Source organism: Halichoerus grypus, chromosome 2, assembly GCF_964656455.1.
Source record: "Halichoerus grypus chromosome 2, mHalGry1.hap1.1, whole genome shotgun sequence".
Taxonomy (NCBI): domain Eukaryota; kingdom Metazoa; phylum Chordata; class Mammalia; order Carnivora; family Phocidae; genus Halichoerus; species Halichoerus grypus.
The window spans coordinates 51,426,291-51,448,877 of record NC_135713.1 but is presented as its reverse complement, the minus strand read 5'-3'; the positions used below and the strand labels follow the sequence as shown (position 1 = coordinate 51,448,877).

At 35.0% G+C, this 22,587-nt stretch overlaps 1 protein-coding gene across 1 annotated transcript in view; it reads right to left on the bottom strand.

Moving 5' to 3' along the window:
* The window catches only part of GABRA1 (gamma-aminobutyric acid type A receptor subunit alpha1), a 58,992-nt gene that overhangs the window by 28,090 nt on the left and 8,315 nt on the right, over positions 1 to 22,587 (bottom strand). The window contains exons 4-6 of the mRNA XM_036081034.2: positions 10,504 to 10,571; positions 3,083 to 3,303; positions 708 to 790 (exon numbers count right to left, since the gene is read on the bottom strand). Coding sequence (XP_035936927.2) covers positions 708 to 790; positions 3,083 to 3,303; positions 10,504 to 10,571 — 372 coding nt within the window. The remainder of the gene's footprint in view (positions 1 to 707; positions 791 to 3,082; positions 3,304 to 10,503; positions 10,572 to 22,587) is intronic.

Here is a 22,587-nt window from a genome sequence, read left to right as displayed (position 1 = left end):
CTGTACTCCACTTGCTTTTCTATGAATACAACTTTAACAAAAGTAGAATTTTTCCACTAATTAATTAAATCCATTCTTTCTCATAATAATCTCTTCCTGAATAACATTAAAAATGAAATAAAAGATTATTACTTATAGAAAGTACCTTTTTAAAGATTTTATTTATTTTAGGGAGAGGAGAGAGAGAGAACGAGGAGGTGGAAGTGGGGGAAGAGGAGGGGGTAGGAGGAGAGGGAAAAATAGACTGAGCAGGAATCCTGATGCAGGCTTGATCCTAGGACTTGGAGGTCATGACCTGAGCTGAAGGCAGACATTTAACCTTAACCAACTGAACCATCCAGGCACCCCTAGAAGGTATTTGCAGCAAATCACTAAACTTTCTTCATGGTTTTTATCTGTCTCCTAACAAACTTTACTAATTGGAAATTTCTTGCTTAAAGACAGGTATCTCAGGGGCACCTGGGTGGCTCAGTCAGTTAAGTATCTGACTCTTGATTTTGGTTCAGGTCATTATCTCAGAGTCCTGAGATTGAGCCCCACATCAGGCTCTGCACTCAGCCTGGAATCTGCTTGTCCCTCTCCCTCTGTTCCTCCCCCTGCTCTCTCACTCTCTCAAATAAATAAATGAAAAAATAAAATCTTTTAAAAAAACAAAGGCTTAGGTCTCTCATAAGAATAAAGAACATTAAAATTAAAAATTTACTCACAGCTTCCAAATTTTAGTGGGCAGGCATGTGCATCCATAGGGAAGTCCTCCAAATGCATTGGACACTCAGCTCTCACCGTCAGCCTTATCAATGAAGGAAAACAGAAGATATAATCAAGAGCCCTATAGATTAGACACTTACTGATAAATACGACCAGGATGTTATTACCTATAGCAAATATATTAAGAAAAGCAAGAGAGGCAGGCACAAACTGCAGCATGATACTGAGCTGTTAACCAAAAGATCTAAAAGGAATTATTTACAACAATGACTGGATTCTATCCATTTGTTTGTTTTGAGAAAATAGGTATGATTTTGTATGATGGGCAAGCATTTGTAATATTTCCCAAGACAAGCATCATTACCTAATCCACCTAGACCACCTAGACCCAGAAAATCTTTTGAGACTAAAACTAAATGTAAGCAAATAAATACTTGGATAAAGACTTGGTGGAGAAGAAGACATGGATAGCTAGGAAGAGAAGAGGATGTCTCCTCTCCTCAGGGCAGCTCTCCCCATCTCCTTCCTTAAAACAGCACCAGTCAGCATAAAACAACAAAGGAATAGGCAAAGGAGAGTTTGTGGGTGATTTCACTATATTCCAACCATTTCGTTTTATACAAATTTACTGCCTAATGGAAGGCGGACTCTGCTAGGCTTCTCTTTAGTCCCTATCTTCAGTTCTATTTACATTTGAAAAAGGGTAAAGAAAATAATTCACTGAAATATATTTGATTTTGTTTGGTGGAATCATGAGGGAATTTATATCAAATTCTTCACATGGTTTTTATAAAATATATTTACCCATATTATTAAGTAGCTCAAGAAATGTGGTAGGGATGGCTTTATAGCCAGTAAACTCATTAAGTGATTAAAATACTGATTAAAGCAAATATGAAATGCATAAATTAATGATCAAACTTGCATTTTGAAATCAAAATATTAAGGAAAGTGATGACGTATTAGCAAAGGTGGTGGTAAGTTTAGGAGATGGGCAGTAACAGGGTAGTTACTGACGAAGAACATTACATGCATCAGAAAGTAAGAATTGATCAACTTTTCAATAGGTGCAAATTCTGCCCCAGAAAATTGCCAGCTGGGAGGAATAAATACTGAACTTAGGCTCAAAAACAAGTGGAGGGTGTTTTATAAGGGGAGGATGTTTCAAGTTTCACTTATAAATAGGTCCTACTTGGATGATCTGGAAAGGTCTCAACATGTCTCCTCCACTGATCCTCCATTTTCTCTCTTTTTTTTTTGAGATTTGTCATTCTTTAATTCTATTAAATATTTATTAGTTGAGTCCAACATCTAAAGCGGCTCTTGAAGCATTTTTTTTCTTTCTTTTTCTTTTGGATATTTTCGTATAAAAAGGTAGAAATTCTGGCAGCTTTCTTCAAAAGCAAAGGATCACTCTATTCCCACACTAAACAAAACCCACCAAGTCTAGGGTTTTGCCTCCATTACCTTTTTGTGCCAAAGGAATACTTGGACAGTCTGAATTACCAAGTACTGTCCAGATCTACAAAAACAACATTCTAACAAGTCTCTTGGGGATGAAAGAACTTTTCCCTTAAGAATGAGTTGTGAACAATTTTTAATTGCTTACAAATTAGGAATATTTTAAACATTTTTTCTTTAAAAATATTAACAATGTTTTTTGATTCATGTTTCCTTCATTGAACCATAAGTGAAGATACTAGCTGCCAGGTTTTCCAATAATCTCAAAATGGGAGAAATGTTTGTAAAGCAGAAATATCTATATCTATATCTATCTACCTATCTATCTATCTATCTATCTATCTATAACTCATATATATAAATATTCTTCAACTTAAACAAAATTAAGAATATTTATATTCTCATTCTAATAATGTCATTATAAATTCATATACTTCTCCTAAATGTATACTTCCACATGAATCTATGGTTTTTAAGACACTTGAACTGTTCTAATTTTTTTGGATTTTTCTCCTTCTTTTTAAGTAGAAACATTTTTGGATACATACCTTGAGATAGCTTCTAGAAACCTGATCTAGACCTTATTGGGATGCAGGAATATATGAGGTTAGTAGTAGGGGGAAGAAGTTCCTCATATTGAATTAGAGCAGGTTGGAGAGATACTTGAGATATATTACTTAATATACATTATAAACTCCCCCCCCACTTTATCTAATCATTTTACTTAATGCTTTAATACTCGCATAAGACTTCAGTTAGTTTATTTTTCATAGCGGAGTAATTGTTAAGGTTGAAAAAGAGGGCAAACAGGAAACCAGATGCTCCACCATAGCCCACCAGCTTCATGGTCATATATATATGGAAGAGAAAGAAGTACAGAAAGATGCACAGATAGAAACGCAGTCATCCTTACCTCATGGTGTACAACAAGGTGCCATCCTCTGTGATCCTCAGGAGTTTGTTTGGCATGGTCATGTTGTGTGCCACTGACTTCTTTCCATTGTGAAAAAAGGTATCCGGAGTCCAGATCTTACTTGCCATTAGGTTATTCAACCGGAGAACTGTCATGGGTCCTTTAAATTTTAATCTTTCATCCTTCCAGCTTTGACGGAAAAATACATCTATTGTATATTCCTAGGTAATTTTGGAAAATGGCAGAGTTCACTAAGCTGTATTTTGCAATGCAAATAGCTTACACAGACAATGCTTAATTTTTGCAACTTTAAAAGCAAAATATGAGCTAGGTGATGTTTTCAGAAGTAAACTTGTGGTGGCCTGTACATACTGGTTTCAGGTGAATCAATGGTCAGCATAATCATTTTTGAAAATATCTAAAATGTCTGAAATATTTCTTGATCAGAAAAATTCCACGATTATCTCCTCAGATATGTGAAAAGAAAATCATGCCCTACTCCCTACACCTCTACCACACCAGCACTCAAAAAAATAGAATACAGTACACATTAAAACAAAACTCACACTGGAGCTTACTACATATATATGTTTAAATGTTTAAATTAGATAATGTTTAAATTAGATAATGACAGCTACAAAGATAGAGCATAGTATTTCGGGGGGCCCTTCCATAGTCTGAAAACCTCACAATTTCAAATCATCCATGGTTCTAATACTAGCGTGATAACCCCATCTCTTTTTTGGCTAAGTAAAAAAAAAAATTTGTTTACAGATAATGTATACAGACTTTCAATTTTCCACAACAAAGATTATGAAAATAATCTGTTTCACTGTTAATTGGGATCTTCGCAAAAAAAAAAAAAAAGTAGAATATGCGGGTGTGTGTGTGAGTGTGTATCTGAGTATATGTGTGTATAAGACACATGAAAAATGTGTGAAGCTCATCATCATTCACAGCCAGGGAATCTATTTATTTGAATAAACACAGCATTCCTTATGGCAATACCCAGAGACAAACATCTGCTAATCTGAAAACAAGCAATGTGACTTACCAGCTCCTAAAACAGAAAAGGGTAATATCCATCTTCCTTGCAGCACTTGCTACACTGACACTAAATTTGGAACTTAATGGTTTGAAATAAAGATTACCACATTCTCCATTAATCTTAGCATGCTCCAAACTGGAAGGAAGGCTAACTTGAAAACATCATGCTACATTTTCTTAATCCCCTAAACTCTGATGCATTAGAAAGCTGTTGTTTGTTTGTTTTTTTAAATCTTATACATATCATCTTTAGAACATGCATAAAAAATAATGTCTGTGTCTAGGCATTTTGTGCATGAGTTTAACTACCTGTCTTTTTCGCAGGCTTTATGTAAGATTGGGTAAAGATTGGATAAAGGTTTATCCTTCTGCCACACGTTTGATATAGCTGAGCCCTTCTGATCCAGTAACTAATAATTATCACTGGATAGTTTACAGCGTACGAGGCATAGTGCTAAATGTCGACTGAGATAGCAGCAACAAGGAAGTGTAACATGATGCCAGTTTATGTTTATGGGCAAGAGAAACTACCTTGTTTGTTGTTTAGGTTTTTCTGTGTCTGGAAGTGTGAGGTGAAAAGGCACTGAGATACAAGAGATAGGAATTTACATACCAGGAACCATTTGTTAAGCATCTTTAAATTTAGCAGAGGGAGAAACTGTTTAAACTTGGATGCTGTAAGGAAAATTCGTGGAGTAGGATGGGCCTACAATGATATTTTCCATGAGGAGAGAGATGGGGAGGGAGCCTCTGGACTACATTGGGAAGTGATACAGAGTAGCAGTGCTTGCCAGGAAAGCAAATGGATGGATTTACCCTGAGCTGTGTATGTTCTCTTCTTCGGACGACAGGCTTATGAGATAGGGATACGATAATCAGGATATTTCTATCAGCCACATAAGCTTTATTTTCTGTCCAACTGAACTACTTCAGCCTGTCAAACAGTAGAGGGAATAGTCGCTTGTAAATCAAGATGCCCAACTGACCATATTCCTATGAATCCAAAAATTTTATTTTGTTCATTTGTTTACTTGCTCCAAGGAGATTTTTGAAAATGAAATAAATGTTAAATATTTTAAAAACCTTAAAATATATTTATTATCAAATCATAATAGATACACCCCAAAGTCAATGATTCCAAAAATTATGTCAAACCTTGCCAAATTCCTCATGTTTATGTATTTGTCATGTTTACAACCAGCTTTACTTACCTGTGCTAAATGGCAGACATTGAAATCCCCAAATTCATTTATGATATTCTCCCTTCAAATACTGTACTGGCCCCACAAGCATGCACACACACACTGCAAAAGTAACTGGATAAGCTTTCGTTTCCATGTTCCCTTCCGCGAGAAGTGGAAATGAAAACTGAAATAAAAACACTTGATAATGATCAGATACTGTCCAACCAAGAGTGCAAGTATTTGGTCTCCCATTTTCTGAGAACTGCCCCTGCAACATTGCCATGGGAGCAGCTGGAGGTTCTCAGCATGACCTCACCCTCGGGGTCATAGTGCACTAGGCCAACGTGGGCCAGAGCTCCTTCTTCAAGAAACTGGAATAAGAGGGAGGAGAGCAGAGCCATAGCATAATGGTTATGGATATAAGTTCTAAACCTGCTAACTAGAGCTAAATTGTCTGCCAGATGTGTGACTTTAGGTCATTTTCTTACCTTTCTAAACTCCAGTTTCCACTCTATCAAGTGGGGATCATGCAGTAGTGATTTCACTTGCCTACTGTGAGAAGTGAGTTAATAATGCAAGTGAACAGCTTGCCAGAATGTCTGAAACATAGGAAGTTCTCAGTAAACATTAGAAGTTATTTGTCTCCCCATTTCTTTGCTTTATCAACACAAATTTAAATTAGATTTCGATGTAGCTGGGAATGAGAAAAGTTGCTCTTTGTTTGGACTGGTAGCAGGATAGGAAACCTGAGGAAAGTGAGGTGCTCATAACCAAGCAAAGTAAAATCAGAAGGCAAAGGAAAAGACCCTACAGAACACTGTCTGAACAAGTAGGAAGCTCTGGCGAAGATGTTGCTCAAGGTTCAGTGTGCCAGCCCCCACCATTCAAATGAAATGTCTCTCCACGTTACCCTGTTCAATAGAGTAGGTCGCTGGAGAATGTGAGTCTTACTCTGAAGACTGGGACAAAACATCCGTTATGTTCCTAAATAAATATTGTATTGAAGTGTTCCCACTTGCACCATCTATTACCATCTGTGTGTGCTTTGACTTCATACATTTTAAGCACCATGGAAAACAGGGCTCTGTGATTGCGCTGCCTGGATATTTCTGTCAGAACCTAGTGCCCTGGGAATGTGCCGTTTGATTGCCAATTAATGGTTTTTAAAATAAAGTTAAGGAGTTGTCCTAATTTTGTTTTCTATTCCAGATGAAGTCAGATGCCTTGGGAGCTGTGGAACCTCTAGGGACACACAGCCTGAGTTCAAGTTGCTACCTAGCTAGGTCACTTTCCTCCTCTGGGAAATACGGATAATGATAATGCCTAGGTAAAATCATGGTATGGGTACTAGATGAAATATGATCTATAAACCTATTAGCATGGTGCTTCACATATTGTGAGCATTTCAATACTGTTGAATTCTGTTATTACGGTTATCCTTATTAGATATTTTATTAGTTCTCACTTTAAAAACTACAAAGCTTTCCTTGTCTTGAAAAATAGCTTTGTCATTGGCCTAATTTTGATAGACTCTAAATCATACTGCTCTTTATGTGTAATTCACCCAAAATGTGGTTTAAATGAGTCACCTCAAATGAATTGGCCAGGTATAATTTCCACTAGCCATTTAGCATATCAGTTGTAGGCATGGCTAATTTGGTCCTCTAACAGAACAATTCAAACATTATCTCATTCAGGAATTTTAGGCAACAGGGAGTATAACTGGCTTAGACACTCTGTTCCTTCCTCCTATCTGATATTTGACCAAAGGCCATTTATGAAAAGTAATCCACGATAATGATAGGCTTAATGGTATATCAAAAATCCCAACATACACCTTTAGTCCAAGACAAAAAAAAAAATCAGTTTTTTTTAAATGACAATCTAAACCAATAACTCAAAGGTATACCAAATATTTTCAAGAGAAAACGTGCCTTTATTTGAGCACTGTCCCGTAACAACTCCTATTGAGCATCTAGTCTTTGTGAGGCATTATGAAAGATGCCAGCGATAGAGAATATTCATTTTTAATTACGATGATGATAATGATAATGAGGAGGAGGAATAATATCATTATCAGTGTGTGATGTTTGTAATGCTTCATCCCTTTCGATGTTTCCCTTTATGAGAAGAGAGCTTCACCAGTGCGAAACTTCTGAATGCTCTCCATTCCCTCATACTCCTCTATTTAGGGAGGGTAAGAGAGAAGAATGATTTCATTTGATGGGTAAATCTGGAAGGAGAAATCAATCTTGCCTATCTCAGCCTCTTCCTGCTGCACTGTCCACAAGACTCACAATTTCTGATGTTTCTCCATGCTAGAAGTTTTATATGGACAGTCTCTGCCCTAACAGAGGGAGGCCAAAGTCTTGCCAGGTGACTGGGTGGGTTAATCTGACTGATTCTGATGTTTATTCTCTGGAAACTCACATGTCTACAGATATATACCACCTTCTGCAGGACCATAATTATTAGTAATAAAGATGATATTCTCACTTTCCAAATCCCTTATCCTATTATCTTATTTCTCAAAAGGTTTGGAACTCAGGAAGGAGGGTATTATTTATTGAGTCCCATAAGACTATGTTTTTAAAGACAATATAGACTCTTAAACCTATCACTAAATAAGTAGTAATTCAACACTTCCTGTAAGCCAGCAATGCACGATACTGTGAGGGATGTGAAACAAATATGTCTTTACATTTTTTTGGCATTACTTTAGGAAAATAAGACATTTATATAAGAGAAATAACTTCACAAAACAGTGTTATAATGAGGACAAAAGCTAAGTTGTTATTTTACAGTCAATAAATGTGACTAGAATACAGGAAGGGAAACTTAATCCGTTATCGGATTAATAAAAAAAGGTTTTCATTAAGCTTTTGGGTCTTGATTTGGGCCTTTATGGAAATGTAGGATTCAGATGGGTGGGAAATAGAGGGAATTTTCCATGATAAGGAGTTCCGGGACAAAAATAATAATAATTATTATTTATTGAGTGCTATCTATAAACACTTTATTTACATAGCTCATTTAAAATTCCTAACTATCTTACAAGGAGAGGCAATTATAATAATATACCAATTTTAGAGACTTTGAGGCTTACACACGTAAGTGATTTGCCCAAGGTCATGCTATTGGTAGTGGTGAGATGTGAATTCAGCCAGCCTGGATCCTAGACAAGTTCAGCTCACCCCCAAGTGGTATGGCTTCACAGAAAGTAGTACCTAAGCAAACAACTAAATAGTCAATCTTAGGAACAAGTGAGGGCGAATGGTAACATCATCTGTGGACTATATGAAATACAGGCAGAGGAGTTTAAATTTGACCTTAAACCTGACTGGGCTCTATTAAATGTTCTTAATTAGAAAAGTAGCATGAGAGAATAGTGTTGTAAGACAGAGCTCCAACATGGGAGAATCACAAGAGGTCCTCAGAGTGATCAGTTTAGCAAAACATAGTGTATAACAATATTTCAAGAAAGTGGACTGCAGATCAACCACTGTAATAACTTGCCAAAGGAATAAATCCACAATTCTGGCTAATTCTTATATCTCTCTTTCTTGCATAGTAATAATGGCTGACATTCATTGAGTGCTTCCTATATGCTAAGAACTTTTAAATGTTTTTCATGTATGAATTTATTTAATACTTGTGATAACCCCATGAGGTATTATCATCACTCCCATCTTACACATGAAGAAACTGAGGCAAAGAGATATTAAGGAACTTCCCCAACAATACACCTTTATAAGCGCAGAACCTGGGATTATAAACCAAGGCAGCATTCTGGTTCAGAAATCTGTATTCTGTATTCTTACCTACCACTCTCTTAGGCTCTGCTGACTTTAATTGGCATAGTCACTACATTTCATAACCTGTGTTAAGATCTAAACTATCTAACTATCCTGAGCCAGCATTTCCCAGTGTTTGACTCACAGAGTACGAGCTCTACAGAATGTCAACAGGTATCGCATAAAAGGTTTTGGACAAATATGATTGGAAAACACTAGGTTAAATGTAGTTAAACAGGTTTCCTTACTTCAGGACTTGTCAGAGATTTTACTCTGCCAAAGTGGGTACACTTGCGAATTTCCACACTTTGAGAAATGCTGGTCCAAATTGGTATTTTCTGTAACTTTTATTCTCAATCACTTAAACTATTATGAAGTCAGAGGACTTTTATGTAAAGATGGTGTCAACAAAAAGGCATTTTAAAAATAATATTCAATAAATATATCTTTGAAATATTTCATAAAGGTGTGTCTTCATGGCCTCTTTATGATTTTTTGATTATATAGGAGCTTGGCTATTATGAGTACACAAATATTACAACAGAGCTCTACTCTTTTACCAATTCCCATCAAAAAGAAGAGAAATTCATGTTAACTTATTGGGTTGGGAAAAGAAAGAACAGGTATGTATTAATTTTATTTTCTTTTTTTAAAGATTTTATTTATTTATTTGAGAGAGAGAGAATGAGAGAGAGCGAGTACATGAGAGGGGGGAGGGTCAGAGGGAGAAGCAGACTCCCTGCCGAGCAGGGAGCCCGATGCGGGACTCGATCCAGGGACTCCAGGATCATGACCTGAGCCGAAGGCAGTCGCCTAACCAACTGAGCCACCCAGGCGCCCTAATTTTATTTTCATTCTTGGTACTAATTTAATGAATTTCTTTTGCAGTGAAGCTGAACATTTCCCATCAGTGTGTTTATTTTAACTATTTCTCTAATTCTGGTCAAGTATTCAACTCAGCTTTTATACTCACATCCCCTTTTTAGCCAAGAATAATTCAGAAATCATGATGTTCATGGCTATTCTATATGAGTGCTGGTTATCTTGAGACCTAGCATCTTTGAATTAACATGCCCTCCTAAATAAAATGTAAGGCAGATCATACTATTTGGCTTACAGAACATAAACCAAGGCAAAGCAATCATTTCAGGGATGGAAAAAAAAAGAAGACTGCAGTGGTTGATATCATAAATACATTTGGTCTGGAAAGTAAGTGGGTATTGTCTATTATATAAATTTTATATATTAGTATATATTACATATTATGCATACAGAAAGACACAAAGATATAGCCAAGCTATTTCAAGTTGCTCTCTAAATACCTGGTCTGTAATTTCCTTTCAAAAGTTAAATTTAGAAAATATACCAAGAAAACCAAAAATGCAGTGTCACTTACCATATCATGGTCTGAAACAGGTCCAAAACTGGTGACGAAGATGTCAGTCTTCACTTCAGTTACACGCTCTGATGAAGCAGGAAATTGGGACAGTGAATGTCTATCAACAGTCCTTATTAGATCTCACTACCACATACTCACACCCAAATGGGAAATTTATTGGCTTTGATTAGCTATTTCTAAAATTGGTCCACTGTGTAGTCCTGATAATTTACTGCTTACACATGAAATTTCACAGTTAATATTTTTCAATGGAGAACAGAGCCTAAATATGCCACTTTGGGAGGCAGACTTTATGAAGTCAGCTGCTGCTTAATGAATTCCTCAAGAATGGGCACACTTTCCTAAATGATACCAAGCCATTTCACATTGTAATAAAAAAATATGTTAGCATATGGGTGTCATTTAAGCTTAAATATTCTTACAGAGCTCACCAGATCCTCCAGGTATTTAGGATACTCTTGGGAAGTACACAGTATACTGTGGCAAGCTTTATTAACTCTTAAGGACTCAAGGGTATGTTTTGTAAATGATGCTTTCTGGCACTAAATCATAACTGAATTATCCAAATTACTCCCTGGGAAAAATCTGACAACCTATATAAATATTTTCAATTTTGAGGATAAGAAGAATATATTATGGCACAGAAAAAGTTCATTTAATAGATTCCATTTCAAGTTCAATGTGATTTTATTTTATTAGTCTCTGAGGCATATACATCAACCAATAAAACATATTCATTGTAGTCTGGTGACAACACAGGCATTTTCAAGGAAATTCAGTCACCCTCCCCCCCCCAAAAAAATGATAGAAAAATGTTGCTTTCACAAAAGGACACAATTTGTTTAGAGGTGAGAATGAAAAAGATGGCTTTTTAATTTTAAACTCTAGCTCTGAGAAATAATGGTCCAGTATCTTAAGCAATTCATTTTATTTATCAGGACATTTATATCTCTGAGGTAGGACATTAAAAAGGTGATCCAATATATGCAGTAATGAATTCTTTTGAAAATCAAGAATTTTATCTCTCAGCAATTCACTTGTAAACAGTTAATACTTTCAGTATAAATTTCTCTCAAGAAGGTCATGTTATATACTATACATAATGTGTACCACAAATGAGAATATAATTTGGAGGTAGAGATTATCCCTTCAATAACCAATACAATATTTTTTGGCTCATTTCCCTTTCCCCCCCTTTCTTTCTTTTCTTCCTTTTTTTTCTAACAATTTCATTGGCTCCAAAAATGCTTAAATAAGCCCCTTGACATAAGAATCATCTGAGATTTACTCTTTAAAAACTTGAAAATGGAGGGCATAGTTTGAGACAAAGAAAATAGAGCTGTGTTGGGACTCCTGGGTGGCTCAGTCGTTAAGCATCTGCCTTCAGCTCAGGTCATGATCCCAGGGTTCTGGGATCGAGTCCCACATCGGGCTCCTTGCTCAGTGAGGAGCCTGCTTCTCCCTCTCCCTCTGCTGCTCCCCCTGCTTGTGCTCTCTCTCTCTCCCTGACAAATAAATAAATAAAAATCTTAAAAAAAAAGAAAAGAAAAGAAAATAGAGCTGTGTTTTTAGAACTCACTTCCTTCCAAAGTCAGCGTTAACATTCTACAGCAACTACATAGCTTGAAAGGAACAGCCATTAGCAATGTCTTAGCTGGAGTAACCATTGGTTTCTTCTGGCTGTCTCCATTCTCTCCCCTTCTGCAGTCATTTTCCTAGTGCTTACATCTCTCTTTCTCTCCTGCACCCAATTTCCATATGTATTCTTTACTCGACTAGCATTTTTTCTTAGTTTAAACATCTGTTATTTCTTAAGACTCCATCTAGAGCTCACACTTTATTAGAATGCCAGGACTGACTTTCAATTAAAACAATAATAAAAAGAAAATGCATGCTATCTATTCCCAAAAGCTAGAATTTATTTTATTAATTGAGCTCATTTTTGTCCTTTTTCTTTCAGCATTTTCCGTTCTAGTTCAAGCAAAGGAGCCTTTGATAAGAAAAAATATGCACTTATTGCCATGAAAAAAGTACAAAAAGAGCAGATAATACAGAATTGGGCATGTTTTCATCCTAATTCCTAGTGTCCCAGGTATGCTCCTTATTGGAAATAATTTTGTTTCTTATTATTTATGTAGATTAATTTCTTGCAATTAAAAGCACCTATATTATGTGATCAAATTACTATCTATATTTTCTTTCTCCATAAATCTTGAAATAGTTGGATCCTCCTGTTATTTTATTTATTTTTCTAAGTGGTTGACTCAACCTAATTTTGTTTCTAAGGTTGAGTTTTCATTCTCTGCAGATTATAAACTGTGGGACTTATGGTGAATATCTTATAGATCTGGGTAACATCTACAGAATTAAAATTATGTCCATTCTTTCATTTTTATTTTTGTGGCAGGGATCTACTTTAAATGCATGTTCATTTGGGAAATAGGTATGAATCCCTGTCTGCATATTTGCAAGTGCTTGGCAGTGTGGGGCAGCTTTCCTGAACTCCTTTATCACCATTATCTATTTCTTGATTGTGGGGAGGGCATAATTTCTGCACTTCAAGGTAACTCCCCGAGGTAGCTAGCTTTACAAAAACTGGCTTAGCAGATGTTTTAGGAGCAACCAATCTGTTTTATCTATCACGATAAAGTGCTCTAAAGAAGTGAGATATCCACTTGCCAAATATATGGGCTATTTCCCTCTGCCGTTTTTAAATTGTTAGTAAATGATGATGCTATATAACTAACAAACTATAAAGACCAAAAAACCTATTTATAAAGATTACTGTACCAACAAAATAGAATGTATAACATGGTTAAGTTTATACACATTTATTGCCACACATAATTGTTAGTGTGCCATATAGAAAGATTAGGCATAAATGCAAAGCAGTTCACACAAATGGCTATAATCACATTTTAAAAGTCTGTTTCTTTAATCCTTTATTTATCCTTGCCCCTAAGTATATTTACCATAGCAGTTCATCATCTTCAAGTGCTTGACCTTATTTTCTACTAGTTATCTCCCTCTGATATTTCCCAAAAGTCACCATTTTAATATTCCAAGGCATGTACCCTCACTGAGAGCCCTCACCTGAGTCCTTCAGATGACCTTCTCACCATGTACTCTAATCATACAGATATCCTTAAAGAGTTTCTGATTTTTGCTCTCTGTTCATCCTGTTTCTCCTCCAAACATATTCACAAACCCTAAGGTTAAGGTAGCAAAATGTCCAAGTCACCAAACTGAAGGTTGCCTGGTGGGGGTGGGGAGGGGTGCAGGGACACTCAGCTACTAAATGGAAGAGGTGGGTCATGGCACCAGAAGAGGAAGAAGGATGGTGAAATGAGATCCAGGAAACCATCTGGAACTTGGGATAAGATAATTAGAGAAAGGGAACAACACTTTCTGTATTTTTCCCTCTAATATATTTTCCTTGCCACATACCCAAACAGTTTTCTTTGATTTGTCATCAGCTGTTTGTGAGTGGCCAGTTTCCATTGCTGAAAAACTCTGCTTATTATGTCTGTCTCTGGAAGATTCATCACCAAAATTAGCATGCCAGTGTCTCTAAGAAATCATGTTTTAAATAAATGTGATCAACCTTGTTTACCCCCGTATTTCCCAAACTTATCTGAGAATGCTATTATAAAATGTTACAAAAGCTTTATGGTAAACATAAGGCTAATGTAATTTATCATGTTGTTTATTTAATTTTTTTTAAACTTGATAGTATGTTTGGAAATTTAAAAAGAAATTGAAAAAAATTAACCCCCCTAGAATACCTTCATTCACATAAATCTACTGCTAATATCTTGATGTATTCCTTTTTTTTATTCAAATGATTATTCTCAAACCACATTCTCATTCAGTTGAATACAATTTCAGTGACAAGAAATAGGTTCTTTTGACCAAAAGTATGTCTTTCACTATAGCTCACCAGCAATTTAGTGATACATGAAGTCTTTCTTTCTTTCTTTCTTTCTTTTTTAATTAATTTATTTTTATTAACATATAATGTACTATTTGTTTCAGGGGTACAGGTCTGTGATTCAACAGTCTTACACAATTCATAGCGTTCACCATAGCACACACCCTCCCCAATGTCATTCTTTAGACAGAAGATTTATAATTCAGAGTGCAAAGGCTCAAGATAGTGGACTGTTATGAATGTACTTTAGTCAAATTGTAAAAAGTGACATGGTTAACTTGCCTTTTCAGCAAAGAAATGATGATCTGAAATCAAGACCTCTTTAGGTCTAGGACCAGGCTTAAATGAAAGATATGCTCATACAGTTGTGCTTTGGCTGATATCTAAGAGAATTGTTGAGGAACCTTCTTTTTCCCAGTTCTAGGAAAATTTAGTCATCTTTTCCCCTCCTTTCCAACTTGAAATCCCCATGAAGGGGAGAAAGAAAGAAAAGAAAGAAAAGAAAGAAAAGAAAGAAAGAAAAAGAAAGAAAGAAAGAAAGAAAGAAAGAAAGAAAGAAAGAAAGAAAGAAAGAAAGAAAGAAAGAAAGAAAGAAAGAAAAAGAAAGAAAGAAAGAAATTTAGGAAGTTATTTATTACTTAAGGAATTATCTATTATTTAAGGAACATTAAATCATTAAAATCCAAATTGCATGCTCTAATACCAGACTTCACTGACTCAGCACTGGACTCTAAAGTGTTATCAGAAATATCTAGAAAGTACTCAAGGCCTTTCTAGGGATCACATGAGGAAAAGTGAAGATACTTTATATTTCAAAATATTCTATTTAAGACCACACAACATGAGTCAGGAACTTCTAATGAAGTTCAGCTAGAGTGATTTTACAGTTAGCCAAAGTTAAACATGAATGAACCCCTTATGTAACTAGGAAATTTTCTGAAAATGGAAATCAATTAAAATAACTCAGTTGGAGGAAATATTCAAAGAGCAGATTAATTAGCAAATAATTTTTAAAGTATTTTCTTCACAATAATCCTTCCCTGTCCATTATAAAAAAAAAATCAACTGTCTTTATAACTTGTATAAATTTATATATGTGTTCAAGTGTCACAGGGATAATCATGGAATAGTTGTGTAAATTGAGATTATAATGATGGTGATGATGATTATTATAGTGATTTTGGACATCTTAAAATAGTACATCAATGTAAATAAAATTTTTGATGATAAATAAACTAATTAAAATCAGTCTTTAAAGAAACATGTCCTTCAAAGATATACTTTATATACATATATAAATGCTTTATGTACTTTATATATATGATTTATATATATTTATGTTTTATATATACACATATATCTATATATATACACACTATATATATACACACACATTTATATACACATACTGTATTATGTACTCTATAGCTGTTAGACAGTAGTAAATCTGTTTTTACCAGAGATTTCTTCCAATGTTGATATCCTGCTGATAAGTATTGAAATAACAGATGTTTTGAAGTGATAATTCAAAAAGATGATTAGTGCTTGAGGCAGAAATGAGAAAAGCAGTATAGTGTAGTAAGTAATAAGCACATTGGATTAAAAGTCAAAACACTCAGATTTTAACTTGATTCTCCTGGAGAACAAGCTGTGTGATTTTAGGTACAATCCTTTAATCTCTCTGAGCCTGTTTTTTCGCCTTTTCAGTGAAGAAATAACACCTGCACAGTTGACTACATCACACTAGAGTAAGGGTGGAATAAGATTTGATGCCAAAAACACTTTGAGATGTATTTGTTGGGTAAATTAATTTAACGAACAAATGTTTATTGAGCATTTTCTACCTGATAGATAGGCACTGTTCTAAGTAATAGTAATGCATTGGTGAACAAAAATGCAAATGTTCCTATTCTTTAACACATCTTACAGTCTTGGGGAAAACTTATTTTAGATAGATTAGAAACATTAAGATAGATAAATAGATGATAGATTAGACACATGGATTGGTATATGATAGGAAGGTGACAGATATAATTTCATATAGTTATATACAAACATACACAAATTATACTAATTCATTTCAGATCACTATAAATGCTCTGAAAGAATGTCTTCTGAACGGAGACCTCAATGATGAGAAAAATTCAGGGATGAGCAGAAAGGGAAAGACAATTAAAGGATGAGAGGGAAGAACAAGATCTGAGGTGAGAGTAAATGTGTGATGTTTAAGAAACAGAAAGTCCAGGGGTGGCTCAGTTGGTTAAGCATCTGCCTTTGGCTCAGGTCATGATCCCAGGGTCCTGGGATTGAGCTCCGCATCGGGCTCCCTGCTCAGCGGAGAGTCTGTTTCTTCCTCTCTCTCTGCCCCTTTGCTCACTTGTGCTCTCTCTCTCTCTCTCTCTCTCTCAAATAAATAAAATCTTAAAAAAAAGAAACAGAAAGTCCAATAATATATCTGGAACCTGGTGATGCCGATGATCATGGTACAAGGTGACAATCCGGATGCAAGTGGGGCAACACCTAAAGAGCTTTGTGCATTTCACTAAGCAGTTGACCTTTATTCTAATGCAGTAAGAAGCCTTTGGGTAATGAAGTGAAATGATGTTACTTGCAGTTTAAGAAGATAACTGATGCTGTGTGAATAATGCATTGTAAGAGTGTAATTAAAAAATGGAATAGGGAATCAACAATGAAGAATTATAGGTGTTATTTTATTAGGAATGTCTATCACAACAATTTATTTAATATGGTATTGGCCATATTTTCACTGGAAATGCTGTCTACTGAGGAACTCGGAGTAACATTCACTAGGCCCTGTTGTGTGGACTTATAACTTATGAAGGAGGTTTATTGCCTCCTTTAAGTTACTTTGTATCTATTAATTTACAGAGGCAGTCTCTGTATGGAGACTAAATGGACTAACATTAGTTATCATAATAAAGTATATCTTAAAACCCCACTTGGAAATGGTCCTGTTTGGAAATTGAAAATATTCTGGGCTCCCTACATAACCATCAGTGTGTACTCCTGGATTGGACAATGTTTCAACTCCTTGCCAGTCTGCCTGGGGCAACATTTTTGCTCCCTGTCCTTCATTTCCATTCCCTAAATTCTTTAAAATAATTGGCAACTTTCCCTAGCTGATATGTAGAGCTACTTAATTATGGCTATGTTCAGCTACCAAATCTGGATATGGGGTAGAAACCCACATTTCGAGGTGTCTAACTAATCCCTGATCCTTTTGTGTCTTCACATTCCAAATACTCAAATGATACAAGCATCTTCTAGGGGAATAAAAAAAAAAAAAGGTAAATTTTACTGTGGCAGAGATTAATCTCATTTCCATTTGGAATTTCCCTCCCTCCCTCCTTAGGTTATAAGCAATTTCTATTGGGAGGGGGTAATCTATAGAGAAGAATATGATGTCTGTGTTGGAGGAATGGGTTTCTTTTGGTCTATGTAAATCTTGATCAAAATTGTATAACCTGTAATAGCTTTGAGGCATCATACTTCCTGTTCCCATCACAGCATTTTAGTTACTTAAGACTAACACTATAGCAATCTTTGGAGGAATATGGCAACCACTTAGGACTTTGTTTTCTCTTAAGTTTTTCAAAATGGCAGTTTCTCATCTCAGAAACACTACAACATTATTTTTCAAGTAAGGAATTCAGATTCTACCTGAAAACAAAACAAAACAATCATCTACAGAAAACATTTAAAAAAATATCCTACATTTGTTCTAGAATCAAGACAGGAAATGAAAACTATAAAAAGTTCAAAAGTAACTGCACAGAAAATAAGCTGCAGCTGTTTACTAATAATTTGGTCTTTATTACTTGAGCATAGTCTGTGTGGCTACATTTTACCCCAGGAAATTCTTGGCACTGATCAGTCGATGATTTATATACAACAGGAAAAGATGAGAGTAGAAAGTTTCTAAACATGCTACAACATTCCTTTGGGTATCCAGCTTGGATTCATTAGACAAGCTGGCTTCAGGAGCTGACTGGAGATCTCAGCCAGTGAAGGTTGAAAGGTGCTCTCTGTTCATTTTAACAATTCCTCTTGGGTTTTTGGTAACTGCTTTTTCTCAAAACTTCAACTGAATTATGGAATGTCTAGATATAGTATTTCTGTGGAAATGGATTACATTATGCCAGAGTCTGAGTATCTGCTCCACACCTTGCATTAAAAGAGCCAGATAAGGCTCCAGCAAATTCAGAATGAAGGATTCCAGAGTCAAATTTCAAAAGATAATATTAAAGCCATGATCTGGTAAAGTAAATATAACACCATTTCCACCAACAAAAAATATTAGACGGATCTAACCTTTTAAATTTTTTTGGATATTGTTAGTAATTTAGAATCTTTTTATTCTGCCAAAAGCCATCACATTGTCCTCTTAATATCTCATCCTCTTAATTTTTGAAATTCTGGCCGTTTAATAGAAATATAAAATGTGTGTGTTAACTTCAGTTGAACATGAATAAAATGGTTACCTCTGATCTCAGCATCACACAGGATACAAATAAAAATAATAATTATAATAAAATAATAAATATATAAATAAATTATAAATTAATAATAATTTTAAAATTACATGAATATTAATGCCTTATAATCCTGAGATAGAACAAAGCTGAATTTTGAAAAAGAATTAAATGATGCTTTCTCTATCCCCTAGTCACCTAAACTTTACAAAGTTACACAAAATTTCCAAAAAGTTAATCTGCTTTTTTTCCAGAGCACTTAGTTTTCCACCTTTACTTATTTTGATGTAAAAAAACAAAACCCCATAACGGAAGATCCGAAGCTAAGTCCCCAGGGAGTCAACACCACTTTGCCAGTTACATGCATGTCCAACCGGGTCACTGTGCTTAGCTGGAGACGTTTACATCTTGAAGCTGAGATCTCGTGCAATGATTGGGCTAAAGGAAGTCTAAAAGGTCTTATATAGCATTACAAATCCAAAGCTGGGAAAATTAGGAAGATAAGCAGAAAGTCTGCTTTGCAGTATGATTGTCTGTTAAACATTATGTTAGTGCTAAAATAACGAGAAAACCCCAATTATACTCCACTTATAAATATTCATCTGACTAATACATTCAAGTAAAATATGACACAAATAAATAAAAACCCTAACTCTATAGACTTACAGGAAAAAGAAGAAAATCTTAACTAAATATCTGTTAAGGGTGTGGTAGGGATAAATAAAGTCCATTATCTACCTACATTCCTATGTACTCATTTACTTATTTACTTCCATCCACTTGGGTTTGTTGCATGGTGAGTATACATTCACTCTCTTTCCTTTACCATCTTCATCTTTATGGTTTGATGATAAAATCTTTGAGAGGCATCCATCATCCTATATATTATTTATTGAGATTAAACCAAAGGCAATATTTAGAAATTTAGAATAATATTTCCAGAAAGCAGGGAGGGAGAGAGTGAAAAGTTCTGTAGTCCCTTGAAAATGTGGCTCAACCAAGATCTCATTCCTTTGGCACTATCCTGTTTGAGTTCTATTTAAAAATGGTTTTACCCTAATCAGTTTTCCAAGTAATGAAATAAAATTGTTTATAGAAGAAAAGGTCTTTTGTGAGCAAGACGCTTAAGAAGAAGCCTGTGAACAGGAGGAAGGGTAACCCCTCAGCCTGGTGGTATGTTCCAGACAATAAACTGTACACATCAACCCAGCTCACCCTGGCATTTTGTCATATCATCCATAAAGTGTAGCCCGTACATAAGGCTGGGCCAAAGGGAAGGGTAAGATATCACTGGAAGGGCATTACTTATCCTTAAAAACCTGAAACCTCCCTTCAGAGTTAAGTTTGGGATCTGCGTTTCTAGGTTGTTTTTACCCCACCTAGAGTGCAGGGGGAACCAATGTGATGGTGGCCGACATTTAACTTAGATGGTTGCAGTTCAGGGGCTGTATCATTTAGCTGTTTAGGAAGTTGGAGAAAATTCAGGCTTCTTTAGTATATTTTAATCACAGTCAATAAGGAGAAACCTTCGGAAAATGAATTGTCTCAGAACGTGCTTGGTTTGGTTCTGATTTAAAATGAGAACAGGAATCTTGATTCAAGGAACATCTGAAGCTACCCATCCTTAGAACACAGATCCCTCTCTTTTACCATTTTTTGTATTGCTCTCCTTCACCTTCTCTATCCCTCTCACTTCCCTCTCCTTATTTTCAATGCCCCCTTTTGCTCACTTTTCTTCTCTAACCTTCTCTTTTCTATCTTGCCATTCTTTCTGGCTTCTACCTTTTCCCCTCCCCCAACCATTTTATTCTTCTGTACTGACCAGGCTTTAGGCAAAAGCCTTTCAAAAACATTCTTTAGTCCCTGGTTGCACGGAAGAAGTGGCCCTCTACACCTTGCCCTCAAAAAAAGAGATTTTTAAATGAGAATGAATTCCACAATTTCTGACAATTTTGATTTGTATTTTCTGGCTACTGATTATTTCAATTCAAGTCTATTTAAAGTTTCCTTCATTAACTTTGTATTTAAAATATGAACATGGCCAAATTATTGTTCTCTCTCATTCCTGAATAGAGTACATCATTAGAATTCCACACACTGTATTTCTTTTCATGTCTTCTATCTAAAAAAAAAAGAAAAAAGAAAGAAAAAAGAAAGAAAAGAAAAAGAAAAAAATCCCTTCCCAGATATCTCTATGTTATCCTTTCATTTTCGTCTTCTCAGGATTGCTCTCTGGGCTCTGAAAAGGTAGAGTTTTTAAATAGTGTAACAATATCTGCAAATTGATTTCTATCATCTAGGTGAACCAAGTTACATATTTTGTACATATTTTGTTTCTTAGTTATTGGACCCAGGGTGTGTATCTCCAAAGAGTATTGCTATGCCTTTGGGTGGCAGTGTGTTTTTCTGAAAAACAGGTCATGATGAATTTGCACATAAAGAGTTTCTTCCATTAGTCTCAGCTTATCACATTTCTATACCTTCTGAGGACATTCAGGATAAAATATCCCTGCCTTCTGCATAACGTTATTCTTTTTATAAAATCAGACTTTTGTCATAATAGAGAAGAGAGTGGGCCCATTTCTCTCCCAAGAGATTATCTCAGTGGTGATCATGAAGCTGTTAAGAGGAAACTTTTACCCTCTTATAAACTGATAATCTTTCAAGTATTTGCTTTACATGGGCTTTTCATCTATGAAAATGGGTAGATAAAAAAGTAAATGGATCATGTAACAACAACAACAACAACAACAACAAGAAAGGTCTATTTCTGCAATGGAGATCTACTGGAATGTATGTCATACTTAGCAGAAATCTATGGAAAGAAACGAAATTAAATAACTATAGAGAAATATTTATTCAATAATTTCAGTTTATAGTATCCAGAAAGCATGGTGGTAATATTTTTTTAATTCTGTAGCTGATTATGCTTTTGAAAATACCTAAAAACTGTATTTAATATTTTAAGGTGTAGTTTTCTAAAGACGGAGAGACATTCTCAAAATGTACATAAAAATATTGATGACTCTGGAGAGTCATCTTTTTCTTTTCTTTCTTTTTTCTTTCTTTTTTCTTTTTTTTTAGATAGAAGACATGAAAAGAAATACAGTGTGTGGAATTCTAATGATGTAGTCAAAAATATTGATGTATCTGGAGATACATGTAATAAACACATGTTAGTATACCCCTTAAGGTTTAAAGATGCACTCCAAAATATTTAACAAAAATTAAGTTAGTATTAAAGCTTCTTCAGAACAGTCAAATTTATCAGATTTAATTGTATGTAGTACATTCCAGGATGATACATAAAATAGAAACAGAGGTAAATATTTGAGCTACTTTTTAATTTGTTTTGTCTACCATATCCTCAAAATCACTGTTTCCAGGAATCATAGATATCAGAAAAGTCATCTTTAGCAAAAATTAAAGTATATCTATTCTCTTAAATTTTCTTGAGTCAAATTCTCTATTCTCATGGCACATTATATCCATTTCAATTAAAAAGAATATACTTAGACTACCTTTGGCCAACTACTATTTCTGTTCTTTAAATACATGTCTATTTTTCTTATTTTGGGGGAGTAAATAGATATTAAAAGTAGATTCTACCAAAATAGTAATGTTGCAGGTTGAATCAATGCAGTTGTTTCTGTTAAC